The 14,222-nt window shown below is 34.5% G+C and overlaps 1 protein-coding gene across 3 annotated transcripts in view; it reads right to left on the reverse strand.

The window, feature by feature from the left end:
- Window positions 1-2,436: 2,436 nt before the first annotated feature.
- FYB1 (FYN binding protein 1) overlaps window positions 2,437-14,222 on the reverse strand; it is a 165,040-nt gene continuing 153,254 nt past the window's right edge. For all 3 annotated transcript variants that reach the window (XM_063664757.1, XM_063664758.1, XM_054489359.2), the window contains 3 exons: window positions 7,545-7,578; window positions 5,421-5,452; window positions 2,437-4,653 (listed from right to left, as the gene is read on the reverse strand). In XM_063664757.1, the coding sequence (XP_063520827.1) occupies window positions 4,631-4,653; window positions 5,421-5,452; window positions 7,545-7,578 (89 nt within the window). In that variant the 3' untranslated portion in view covers window positions 2,437-4,630. The remainder of the gene's footprint in view (window positions 4,654-5,420; window positions 5,453-7,544; window positions 7,579-14,222) is intronic.

The following is a 14,222-nucleotide window of genomic DNA, read 5'->3' on the forward strand; positions in this document are numbered from 1 at the left end:
ATGTACACACAGCCTACTGTTTTCCTGGAGAGAACAGAATGGAAACTGTTCATGATTGTGCAATGTCATCTTGTACAGGTCATGACCCTCCCAGGATGGCCCACAGATAACCACGAACAAGGCAAAGTCACAGAGGCTGGCTATGTTGGCCTGAAGGAAGATAAGTATTGGGCTGCATTGACTCCAGAGGCCCCAGTCTGGTTGGCTGAATTTTTGTCAGGCTTGCATCATGTTCAACCTCTTTCTCTGACAAATCTTGCCTCCTCCCCTTCCTTTCACAGATATTGATCCTTAATAGACATTTCTTCCCTCAAACTCTGTCCCATCTGTTTCCAGAAAGCCTGATGAGTGACATCATTGCAATCAGCTTGGTCTTGATTGCTTCAGTGAATCTTTCTCAGGTTGTCAATGACTTACATGTTGGTAAATCAAATAGAGATCTCTTGGTCATCAATTTATTTAACCTCTTTTGGCATCTGAAATAGTAATTAAGAAAAAATTACAGTGGCAGCCCACAGGATTAACACAGTCCTTGCAGACACATCATTCATTGATTCTTTAATTATTAAATATATAATGAAGGGCTTCAAATATGCCATAAAGTAAGAAATATAAAAACAAATAAGACAAAATCATTTGTTTCCTAGGAGCTCTTGTTAATGATATTTCATCAGATAGAGAGTAAAAGAGGAGAAAGAGAGCAGCCTCCATATTTTGAGCTTGGATGACTGGATGATTCAGATGTCTCTGAGGTAAAATCTATTGGAGGAATAATTAGTGTTAGGGGGAAAGAGAAAAGGTTCCTTTCTGAGTTCCATGAGTTACAGGCACCTGTGGGATATCATGTAGAGATGGCTTTAGAGTAATTGTAGCAGAGATCAAGTTGCAGTAAGTTGAAGATTGAATATACCCTGAGCACATGGCAAAGGATGAATAGGGATGGGAGATTCTCAAACGTAGCTGAGCATTAAACTCATATTTAGAGTTAAGGAAAATGAACTCCAAAGTTTCTTCCCTAGAGATTTTTATTTGTTGATCTGCAGAGAAAAAAAAAATGTGTATTTTTTCAAAGTCTTCAGATGTCCTGTGTTCAGTTTGGATTCTCTGGAAAGCAGACACCAAGATGGAATGAAAATGGGAGGGGAGGAATACATGTGTGGGTGGGGAAGAATACATGTGTGAGAGAAAATGGGAAGGGAGCTGGAGAAGGCTGGAGGAGCTGACAGACTGCTATGCAAGTCTATACCAATAAAGGCAGGAGGGAGGATGGTTGGAAGTGTCTCAGAGCACTCTGCAGGTTTAGCAAGCTTGTCAGGGAGTCCTCAAACTGAAGTTGGCCATGTGAGGAGTTCTGTGTCTTTCAGGAATAGGCCTGCCTCAGTATCCCTGCAACACTCAGTCATTAGCTAGAGCAGCCTGATCTTGGCACAAACATTGTGATGGATTTCAGAATGCAGCAGCTGGGGACTTTTGGACAATTAAATGCCCCACAGTTGGAGGTCTTTGAGGCACATTCTCCTGGCTGCCACATATACCCTGCCATTTTAAGACAATGAAATAATGAAAAAAATATCCAAACGGGCTGTAGCTGGACAGGTTTTTGGGCCCAAGGCAAAGTTTCATGTTGCTTTTTAGATGGGAAAGATTTCAATGTTTGTAAGCCTAGAGAAAGGAATCTGTACAGTGGGAGAACTTAAAGATAAAGAAGAGGGATAGCCAGAGGGAGGGAGAAAGGGAGAAGGAGAATGAGAAAGAATGAATTGTAAAGGACAAACACTCCAGAAAAGGCAGGAAGAAATGCGATCCAAAGGTTATGGCTTTGAATTTAAGGCATGACATCTTATTCTCTGGGACAGTGTCTGGATATGGGTTAAGGTCAAAGGTTGTAGGGAATTGAAAGGAATTGCGTTTAGTTATCTTAATTTCTGACACAAAATAGGAGTCAAAGTATTAGGCGCCTTGGTAGAAGGTTTGGTCTTGAAGAGGAGATATCCCATCTTCTGAGGCTGAAGCTAAAGAGTCAAAGGTTGGATGCAGAGAAAGACTCTTTTGTAGATGTAGGATCAAGTTAAGGGAGAGGAAGCCTGATGGCCTCAATATTAAAAGAAAATATTTATTTCTTTTTTTTTGAGACAGGGTAAATTTTTTTTGAGACAGTGGCACAATCATGGCTTACTGCAGCCTTGACCTCTCAGGCTCCAGTGGTCCTCCCACCACAGCCTCCTAAGTAGCTGGAACTACAGGCATGTGCCCCCACACCCAGCTAATTATTTGTATTTATTGTAGAGACAGGGTTTTACCATGTTGCCCAGGATGGTCTGGAACCCCTGGGCTCATGAAATGTGCCCTCCTCGGCCTCACAAAGTGCCAGGATTACAGATGTGAGGCACCGCATCTGGCTAGCCTCAATTTTTTTTAATGAAATAGGAGGCAAGGTTATCCATTGAAGGTATTATTTATTTGCAGCTCATCTCAAGTGACAAAATTCCATACAGAAGACTACAACAGAAATCATATTTAATATATTAAAACGAATACTTCCAATATATCTTTCACATTAAGATGATTATCTATTATGTAAATCTTTCCTAGGTGTGTGTGTCTGTTTCTTGATGTGTAAACCAAAACTCTGAAATATTCTCTTGATCTAACTTTGACTTTTAAAAACTGACATTGTATTGAATTTATGTAATTCTCAATTAGAAAAAAAATTACTGTCAGACTGCAATGCGAGTCTACCCCAATGAAGGCAGGAGGAGGGATGGCTGGAAGTGTCTCAGGGCACTGTGAAAGTTTAGCAAGCTTATCAGGGAGTCCTCAAACTAAAGCTGGCCAAAAACTTCAGCATAAAAACTATCCTGTCTGTGTATTATATATATTTACTACCAAATTTAATAAACAAAAACCACTTTTAAACCAGGTAATTTTATCTAGTGTGAAAAGAAATTCATCACATGGTCATATAACTGGCTAATGCTCTCTAAAAGTAAACATCAAAATATTTCATAATTGGAGGGAATCTTTGGAGATTAGTGGCGTCTAATCTTGGGGCCTCAGACACCCAAAATCTATATAGTGACCAGTGGAAGTTGATGATTTGTTATCAAATTTCAAAGCACCTAATGGAAACCCCACTTCATCTCTGTGAAGATTTTCAGTTCCTTTACAGTTATTTGAAATTATTTCAATTCTGTGGAGCCACTTCAGAAACTCCAGTGGGCCTTTGCAAAATTAAAATGTGGAGAATGCATTAATCATTACTTAATCAATGAGTTTAAAAAATAGACAAAAGCTTCTGAAACATGGGACTGAACTAGGGGGGAGCATTATAAAAGCCTAAGGTAATTGGTAGTGAAGAGTTGGAAAAACTTACTTAGTCTAATATTGTAATTTACAGATGAGGAAACTGAGAAGATAAATAATTTATTCAATATCACTTGATGGTTCATTAGTAGAAGAGCCAGCATTATGATTTGCTCATTTTGAACTCTAGGAGTTGTTAAAAAGCACTTAATATCTTCTTTTCTTGGGTGTTAGCATTTTTCATTTTTTAAATCATGCTATTTAGTGTTCTTAACATTTGAAACCCAAATGGTTCACATTTTGTTTTTGGATTGCTTTGGGAATGAGTATGTACTGTTAGAGAAGGGCCCAATCCAAACACTAGAGTTTTAATAATTTCTACTCCCTCTGTTGGCCAACTTTCCAGTAAAATGATTTTTTAAAAAAAGAGAAAAAAAAATGTAGCGGTAATTGAAACAAAAACAAAAACTTTAAAAAGTGTGTTCATTATAAAGAGGTGCCATGCATAAAAGCCTAGGTAGTTTCAAGGTCCATTCTTCCATTCCTCATGATTTTAGGTTTATCCCCATTCAGATCTACTCTAGTTATAATAGTACTTTAAACAGAGCACAGAATTAAACCATTAGCATGTGAATCTGCAGAAAGAGAACTTGTTTTAGACTCTTCTACAGTTTAGACTTCAATGTGCATACTAAATACATAACATTCGTATCAAATAATTAACATTTATATACAATTAACAAATAGGAACAAATTTTATACAAAACTTCTACTACTGCTATAATTGTTGAAAACATTTAACCCACTAGCAAGAGGTAAGATAGCACTGCCTTTTTAAAAGACAGGTCACTTGAATAGAGAATATAAGATATAATCATAAGTAGAAGTATAAACAATAATTTTTCTTCTTGTGGAATGTTTTAAAATTTCCTTTCTTATATTATTATTCTTCCTTAGGTTTTTTAGACAGGGATTTCTTCTTGAATGATTTTCCTTTTTCTTTTCTTTTTATTTTTTGAAGGAGAATTATTTACTGATGGTCTAAAAGAAGTACCTTCAAATTCTTCATAATTGTAGCCAAAGCAGAAATGGAATATTTAATAATTCTTACATCTCACTAGTGTAGTCTTCTGAGATAACAATTAAGCAGAGAGATAATTTTCTATGTTCTAACTTTAAACACTTTGTAAAGATAATTGGGATTTCATAACAAGTGATAATAAGTGGTTTTGTGCATTAATTTTCTTGATACCCAATAACATGCCAATTAAAATCCAGACTTCACATTGGCACCTAATGAACACAGCAGAATGACCAAAGGTGAGTGCTAGTCATTGTCATAGACGCAACCTGAAAGAAAAAAATACAAATTTAAATATAGTTATTAAAAACATATTCTCTAAGTATTCCAAGTTTGGAAATGTGGGTGATTCATACTCTCCTGGTTAAGGATTAAAAAAAATAGAACTGGCTCACTTTATAAAAAATGAGTTAAATGGAAGACTATATATTTAACTTTTATTATTTAGTATATAATTCAACAAAATTTCTGGACAGATTTATTCTCTGTTAAAATGAGACTCAAGATTATTTTATGTGACACTTAATCATATACTTTTTGGTAGTCACTGTGAATGAGGTTGAAGACATTAAAGAGCAAGACTCTTAAGTTTAAAAGACTAAAGGAAATCATGATCAACACTATGCATCATTTCATTTAGATTAATTTTTTAGATTATAGTTTGGAACTATATGATGCTTAGAGAATATTGGTATTACTGGTTATGAAATAAGTACCTATTTATTTGCCAAAAAAGTTTATTTGCTTGGATAAAAGAAATTCTTATTATGAGTCACAGTACAATAAAAAATTTCCCAAATATTTTTATACTTCTGTTTTCAAAGAAATAAATGAGGTTTTTCCTTAATTTTCCATCTTGTGGGAAATGTGGTATTTTCCCCCAATTATGCCAGGGCATTTACCTTTTCTAACATTTTCAACTGATTCAAATTCTGACCAGATTGGAAGTCTGTAATCCAACGAGCTATTTTTAGCATTTATAAAAACAGTAAATTCACTATGACTGTTCTCTGGGGTGGTACCACATAAGACTTACCATCAGCAATATCATCATAGATCTCTCCATCACTGTAAATGTAAAAAAAAATTTTATTTTAAAGAAACTATCTTCTTGGCATTAGAGCAATATATAGAAGAATAGAGTAACAGTATGATTTTATATGACACAATTAAGGCTTTTAAGCATAGTATGCATTTATAAGTAGAAATAAATTTGATATTCATTATCTCTTCTTTCATTGACTTAATCTAGTCCTCTGTTTCATTTTACATACAGAATAATTAAAACATGCTTCAAGAGCATAGACTATGACTTACTTATCTTTGTAAGACATGTTTGTTAACAATGTACTAAACATCATGGTACAATACCCCCATTGGGGGCCTTAATTCAAAGCTGCAATGGACTTTTATGTCTGTTAATATCAGATTCATACTTTCACTTGAATTTCGAATGGTGAATTAAATACAATAATAATTGGCATAGGAAATGGTTGGATCATTGTCACATGTTTCTAATTATAACTCATACATATAATAAAATATATAAATATTAGTTACAGAATAAGTAGCCAAGATATGATTATTATGGTGATTCTTATGTAATTTTAAAACTATTACTTATTATTACAGGCAGCTTCCGTAATAGTAATTTTGGCTACTTTTACACATTTTAGGTTTTGCCTGGCCCAGAATCTTTGTGATATTTTCTATCCGACAAACATACTGAATCCCTTCTATGTACCAGGAGACAAAAATTTGAGTAAGAGACAAGCTTTGCTTTTAAGTACCTTATAATCAAACAGGAGATTATATAAGAAATAAAAATAGAGAGCATTATAAAGATGAACATTGCCTTGAAATGTAGGATATACTTCTAAAATTCAGAAATGTAGGGTGGCTTTGTCACTTAGACCAGACCTACTCTTTGCTGTACAATCTCTGTGCTTTATCATGGAAGCAGCAGCAGGCCCTTCAAACTGCTGCCAACTATGGCAGATGCTGTGAGTTCCCTATGTCTTCTGTTTGGATCTTTTCTCTGAGATGGAGGGAGGGTTTGGCTAACGGAAATCTCATCCAAATGCAAGGAGGACAGATTTTTCTGTCATTTATACAATAAACATTTATTAAGTATTCGCTTCAATAGGTGGTGAACCAGCAATTACTTACAGAGTATGCTTTCTAAATTCTCTCAATCAGCCTGTAATAATCACTGATGGAGATATTGTCCTATTATTTGCCACACATTCAGTCCTTAAAATTTGTATCTTTCATAGAACAAAACCTATTGAAAGTCTCTTGCCTCCCACTGTGATTAATGTGCTCAGGAGAACAAAGGTATTATGATTATTTTTCTTTGGCCTCTACTAGTTTGCCAGCAAAGCTCTTCACACTGATTTGTGTTTTTCTGATTGGTGTCAGGTTGTTGATGGATACACAGTTTGTGACTCCTCCTGGATCTTTTCATTGCGCTGAATTCTGTAAATCTTTGCATTGGCATGTGACCTAACCTGATAATGGAGTTCATTTCTTGCACTAGGTTACTTGGGACAGAATCTTATGTTTCGGGGGACTCCAAAGGCACACTAGTACCACACTGTGACAGACTGTGACAATGTCTTATTCATAAGAATAGAAGAATCATTGATGGCTGTCTTTTTTTCTGGCATGCTTCCAAAAAAGGCAACATAGTACTCTACTATGCCTAGTGTGAGTGAAGCAAAGCCCTTAATTAAGGGCTAAACTATGAACTATTAACAGGTGATATTAGCACCTACTGTGAAGTCAGTAATTGGTCCCAAATTAATTCCATTCAATCAATTGCATTAGCAAGTAAAATGCAAAATATTAATGAAAAGATTACTGGCTTTGACCTGTCTTCAGTGTTTGCTGAGAGCCTAATGAATATATAAAACTGTTAACTATGAGCTGTACAATTTTAAATGAGAAGGGCTTCTCGCCTATTTAAAAGAGTAGCACTTTATGGAAACCTAAACTTTATTATGGATGCTAACATGTTAACATTAGTATAGCATATTGTTTTTAAATTTATTTATGATAGTTGAGTAGGTTACATTATTTAAGTAATATTAGAAATATTTTAAAAAGAAAGGCACAAAATTCTTTTCACAAGCATAGTAGTAGAAGAAAATGGGCTTACTTGTCCTCTAGGTAACTCCGAAGGACATAACCATCTATGAAGGAAAAAGGAAATAAATTGTATCAATAATACAGGTTGAAAAATCTTTAGTATTTTTTTCAGGAAATCAAAACACAAGAGAGTAATCATAGTATACTGAACAATTGTATCTATCTCTGGAAATGACCCATTTTTCTTATTCGTGCCTACTTTTGTGTCCTTCCTTTCTTCTCCTTTTCTCCCTGACTTTTCTCTTTCTCCAGTACGTCTCTTTTTCTCCGATTTCAATCTTTCCTCCTTTCCCCTTTAAAGAAAAAAGCAACTTTTTTCATTAAGCTACTGTAGGCTGTAGCACAGAGTTCAATGTGTTACCCCCATGATCCAGTTTTAGGAAGAATTTAGTAAGCATAGATTATAAAAGTCATTTATTGGTAAGTATTTTAAATACCACCAGATCTAAGACTTACTTTCTAAAATTTTATTATATTGAGCAGAGAGAGAACTGTATTCAACTCCCCTTTCAGATGCCAGCCAGCTATTGACTACTAGGGGGACTATGCATTGTAAATAGTCTCAAACAGGTCTCTTTTACTCTGTATGGAAGAAATTCCTCTACTGTTTTGCTATTGGACAGTATCAACGTTTGCATTTCATTACTCATGGAGCAAAAGCATTATTGGAAGAGCACATACTATGGATTCTATGATGCCTGGTTAAGTAGAAAATAAGCCATATTTTATGCAAGAAAGCTAAGTTTTGTTGTTGTTGTTGTATGAGGGGCACCTTATATTTGCCTCTCATTGTGCAAACGTTTCTCAGGAAAAATATGAACTATTTTTCTTAAGAAAATGCCTGCTGATATCTAATTAATGTTACTAATCTTTGGAATTGTTAGTTTTGTGTTAGTGCCTAAAATCTGTTGTATGCTTGAGATTAGTACCATTTATTGCTTCCTCAATACAATCTCTAAATAATTTCTCTCAATGAGTCAATCTGTTGGTCTTGGTCCACTTTAGATCTAATTTTAGTTCTGAATCAAAGCAAATGTGTTACAAATTATAAGGAGAAAGCTCATGAGCAAAAGTTAATAATACAAATGATAAACTTACTTAAATGTATTGATGTCATATTGCCAATGATTAAAGATGAAAATATTTTTTAAGAGTTAGAATCATAAAACTGAATTTATACATTAAAATTTAAGAAAATGAACTTTCCCTTGAAGTGCTATAGGGTTAAAAAAACTCCACTAAAATATTTTATCAAGAAACTCACTACTTTTTAATAAAAACAATTTATAAGTATCATATTTGGAAAAGAAAGAATCAAAGTTATCCTTGAATTCTCGTAGTAGGAAAGTAATGAAACATGTGCCAAGATAATGAAAGCACAATAACATATTACTCAGAGTATAAAAAATTAGAAGTAGGAAAAGTAATGAAACACTAGGAAAGTAGGAAAGTAATGAAACATGTGTCAAGATAATAAAAGCACAATAACATATTACTCAGAGTATAAAAAATTAGAACACGTTGCACCTTCCTTTATATTTCAATTAATGCAAAAGTAGCAAAAAATATTAATGTAAGAACACCTACAATTAATATCTATAGCCCATGGGTAGGCTTTGATATCACAGTTCATTTCATGTTAACAGACTTTCTTTTTAAATAAAGTATACATAATAATTTAATGTAATTTTTAAAAAGGAATAAGCTCATGTCCAACAAATTCAATTCTACATGTGTCTCTCAAAAGAGAAAAATCTGTGCAAATAACAAGCTTTTAGAACAAATTGTGGATTTTGTATCAGGGTCCTCATAACTGAAATAACTCTTTATCTGTACCTACATAGGGCTACACTAAAATTTGAACAGTTTTCTACAGATAGTAATAGTCATTGACTTCTTTTTATCAGTTAAAATTGGGGGATCTGCTTTCATTTTGGATTTTTTCCTAAAACAAATTGGAAAATAACACAATAGCAAATGTTCCCATAATATACTCATGTTGATGTTAATAATTTAAAAATAATGATGTATATGAACTGAAGCTTTCAACACTGAAGTCTATCTCATATGATTTGGTAGGACTTCATACAGTCTCTGAGCTAAAATTGGAAGATAAATTAGAAAAATATATAAGAATTATAAACTGTTGTTAGAGACTGAAGTTATTCTGGCATCAAATATAAAGTTCAAAATGAAGAGAATGTAATCGACATTTTTAGAAATTAAAGATTTTTATTTGCTTACGCTTTTAGGTAATCTATTTTTTAAAACTCATTTATGCTAAAATGTTGCAGGTTTGGATAAAACACTAAATGAAAAGAGAGCTAAAACAGTGCTTTACATGACCAAAGTTAATCATTCATAATAGACAGCTTAATACTTCAACTTTACAAATTACTTATAAAAAACACATTCTCTTAGATTCTCAACCTGTATTTCCATTCCCTCCTATATCTGTGTGTTCAAGAGTTCTAAGCAACAGCCTTCTCCTGTGTTGAACACTTTGTTGCTGCTGTTGTGTGTTTGTGTGAAATACATAAACATCAATAATTGGGAATATTATTTAAGAAAAATGTATTAGGGAGTTGGAGTGTGAGATGGCACTGTGCTGCAAAAATGATGTGATAACACAGGGCTTGTTAGCTATAAAATCACAATTATATAGCATTTTTACGGGTAAATGACTTTTAATACAGTACAGGTTTTGCTGTCTGGTACCTTTGAAAATCTCAGCTAAAACTTCACTCTATTAAAAACATGATTCATGACAGTGTCAAAACAAGTGACTTACCACAAATTTTTATATAATCTCTCCATTATAGGTCCTAGAAATATATATATTTTTTGCAGTAGGAAAATCTCTTTGTTCATGTTACAGATGTACATTTATTATAGGGAATGTTAGTGAAAAATATAAACACATGAAATAACAACAACAACAAAAATCTCATCATGGTCTGTATCATGTAGAAGGGCAGCTATGTTTAGCGCTATAATATTGTGAGTGCGGTCACACCAGGGAGTCTCACATATAATATGAAATTATTATTTGGAAACCTCACATTTATAGAGCAGAACATAATGGCTTGAAACAAATGTTTTGAAATATGTGGTGGGGTAGAGCTAGTTAGGAAAATAACACCCACCCCCCCATATGTGTCAGTTAATTTCTTCCCCAAACGTTTGCTTGCTACAGTGCAGATGTGTCTCAGGACGAATGACTCACCTTTTAGAAGAGTATTGTGAATACAGATTAACCAAGGAAATAGAAAATAATCTTTTGGAAAAGTAACTTTTTGGAAAAGTGGAAATTATCTTCATTCTAATATTTTCAAATTTTTTACTTAATAAAAATGACAACATATTATTTCATCATTATTTCATTTGTTGTGGTAAATCCAGAAATAAAGTTAAATGTACTCAATTTGGCCTCATGCAGTTTAAAAACAAGAAAATCATATTGCATAGATTTACCTAGACAAGTGGAACAATGTCCAATTTCAGTGGAAAATGCTCATAATATAATAAAAGAAAAAACAGAGCGTTGTGTGTAATACTGAATATAAATTATTATCCTAGTTTTATAAAAATGTTCACTCTTCCCCTCTTCTCTGTTTATATTGTTATTTCTGGGGCTTCATATTTGGACGACATTTTAACTCTCTAAATTTTAAAAATTTTCTTTCAGTGTGCACGTGTTGTTTTAAAATTGAAAAAAAATTATGTAAGTTAAAAAAAAATGATCAATTGGATTTGGGAAGATCGAAAGCACCTTTAAAATCCCTTGGTCTTTGATACCTAAAGAAAATGGAGAGCATTTTGGCCACAAATAACTCAGACAAAAAGTATCTTATTCTACATCTTTTGTAGAAAATTTTTTTCAGTGACAGGAGGTGGGAAAACTCACAGCTTATGAGACATAGAGTTGTGGAATATGTATAAATATTAGCGAGAAACTCTAAACATTTGGAAATGTGCCAGAAATTTATATTTGAGAGTTCAATGCCTACACAGTAGGAGTTTCTACAAGTCAATGGGTGAGACTTGATCGAATGTGATAATGCCTGTAAAAGTGGCTTATGTCCCACTGCGTAATAGTAAGGGATTGTTGTTCTTGCTTTAGCCTTTAGTTGCTATCATTACGAATTTAGGTTGAAGTAAGCTATGCTTTTCTTTCTTTGATGGATTAAAGAAGAATGGAGGGTAAGGATAACATTAGTTTCACCATAGTGCTGGGTTACAAATGCAAAGGCATTTGTAATCAGAAGATGCAGAAATAAGAAACCAAAAGATTTAGAGGCTCTGCAATGGCATATAACAAGCTAACTACATCACTAAAGCCAAAAGAGAGAACTTCTGACTTCTAACCAGTTAAACTATTCAGCGGACTTCTTTCTGTGAGTATCTGTATTGTCAGACTTTCATCTGACTATCCAACTGCAGTTTCCAAATTGTTTCATTCAATCCAGCAAGCCCCACGCAAGGTGCAAGGCATTGTGTAATGTGCTGACACTACGATGTTGAGAACATTTCATTGAAGTGACTCTGAAGCTCAGAGTCTAATAAGAAAAATAGATTAGTAAAACAATAATGACAATGACAGCAGCAAAAGAAGTATCATGGTAGATTTGGGGAGAGATTAATTGTGATGGTGTGGATAGGAGTAGGTACTGGGGGTGCTTCTAATTTTAGATGACAACTGAGTTGTTTTTAATAGAGAATTATGGGCATTCCAAGTTGAATAAAGTAGTGTAGTAGGATGAAACACATAATTTTTTTTTTTTTTTTTTTGAGATGGAGTCTCGCTGTGTCACCCAGACTGGAGTGCAGTGGCGCAATCTCGGCTAACTGCAAACTCTGCCTCCTGGGTTCAAGCGATTCTCCTGCCTCAGCCTCTCTAGTAGCTAGATTACAGGCATGTGCCAACATACCTAGCTAATTTTTGTATTTTTAGTGGAGATGGTGTTTTGTCATGTTGGCCAGGCTGGTCTCAAACTCCTGACCTAAAGTGATCCGCCCACCTCCATCTCCCAAAGTCCTGGGATTACAGGCATGAGCTACTGCGGCTGGCCAAAACACCTAATTTATTCAGGGAATGACAAGTAAATAGTTTGTATTTCTGGAGTGTCAGTTGTAGATGGAAAACAGCAGTGGATGAGGGTAAGCCTAGATGATAAAGAGTTTTATGTGCTCACCTAAATACTGTATTTTTAAAAATAATATTTGGGTAACATTGTGGGGAAGTTGATTCTGAGTGTAAGGGCAAAGATAGACATATCACTAGAAAGCCTATTGCAATCACCTAGGAAAGGGAGGGTTAAAAAACCTTATAGAGGTGTGCCAAGAATGAATTAGCTGTTTTTAAAAATTAAGACTGTCAAGGACCCAGTCCATGGAAGGAGTAAGCAGGTTTGTACAAATTAAGAAAGGCAGGAAGTTAGGAAAAATAAAAATGAAATTAAGCAGATAAGGTGATTAAATCATGAAATAATACTTAACCCGAAAGTCAGTAACATGCTCCTAGTGCCTCTCCCTTACACCTGCATCCTTACCATGTGAGTACTTGCAAATCCAACTGACAGTACTTGCATTTAAAAATTTTCTCACTGATGGCTTTTCTCTGGCTTCTGGAACTCTCTGTCAGCTTGCTGAGTATCCTGAATTACTCCCTACCTTCCCAGGAATAGACTTCAACTCCTGAAGGACAGGAGTTGGTGTATAAGTACCCCAATTTGTTTCCCACTGGATGGGATAACACTGACACTTGGAGGTCTCCAGCATGATCAAGCTCCAATAATCCAAGTGGTAACTTTTTTGATAATAAGACTTTATTGGCTGCCTTCACTTCTCTATCTCATTCACTTGCCACTGGCATTTTTGCAGAATCACTTTATGGGGAAGCCAAACTAAGACAAAATCCAGCCCATAGAAACTCTTTACATAAAAAGCAACATGTATATAAGTGCTACCATATAACCATGTGGTTTCCATCCTGTCTGAGATGTACCCCAAAGCCATCTAAGAATTTAGGTAGTTTCCAAGAACTTGGAAACTGTAAAGTGCATTGGTACTGCAGCAGAAAGAAAAAAGATATTTACATGAAACTCTTGATTGTAATCTATCAGAAGTTTGTGAAACATTTTCACCTCTCATTCTTAGAAGATGACACATTCTAAGAGGACAGGAGGCCTGTAGTATTTGTAATAGTACTTAGAATTATTGATGTTCAAATAGAAAATGATATTAGATTATGCAGTTATTCTGAATGGCTACTTATTCTTAAGGTCAGCTGGTTCCTAGGAAGATAAGAGTCTCTTCTCTGAATTTCTCTCACTAGTGCCATATCTATTCCTGTCCATCTATATCCACACATGTTTGTTGATGAGATCATAACATCCTTGTTACTCAGGATATGTGAAGATCTATGCTGATCCAAGGACCAGCAGCATCAATTACCTGGGAGCTTGATAAACCGTAGAATATCATGCCATTTTTATAAATGTAAGGTGGAAAAAAATAAGCAAAAAAAAAAAAAAAAAAGAATGTCAGATCTCACATCTGCATTTTCAACAAGATCCCCATTGATGTGTATGCACTTCAAAGTTGGAGGAGTGTTGCTTTAGATAAGATTTACTGCTAAGCATAGGAGACTTAGGTCACTATGGCAAGATTTTCTTCTACCATACCA

This window comes from Pongo pygmaeus, chromosome 4 (genome assembly GCF_028885625.2).
Source record: "Pongo pygmaeus isolate AG05252 chromosome 4, NHGRI_mPonPyg2-v2.0_pri, whole genome shotgun sequence".
NCBI classification, from domain to species: domain Eukaryota; kingdom Metazoa; phylum Chordata; class Mammalia; order Primates; family Hominidae; genus Pongo; species Pongo pygmaeus.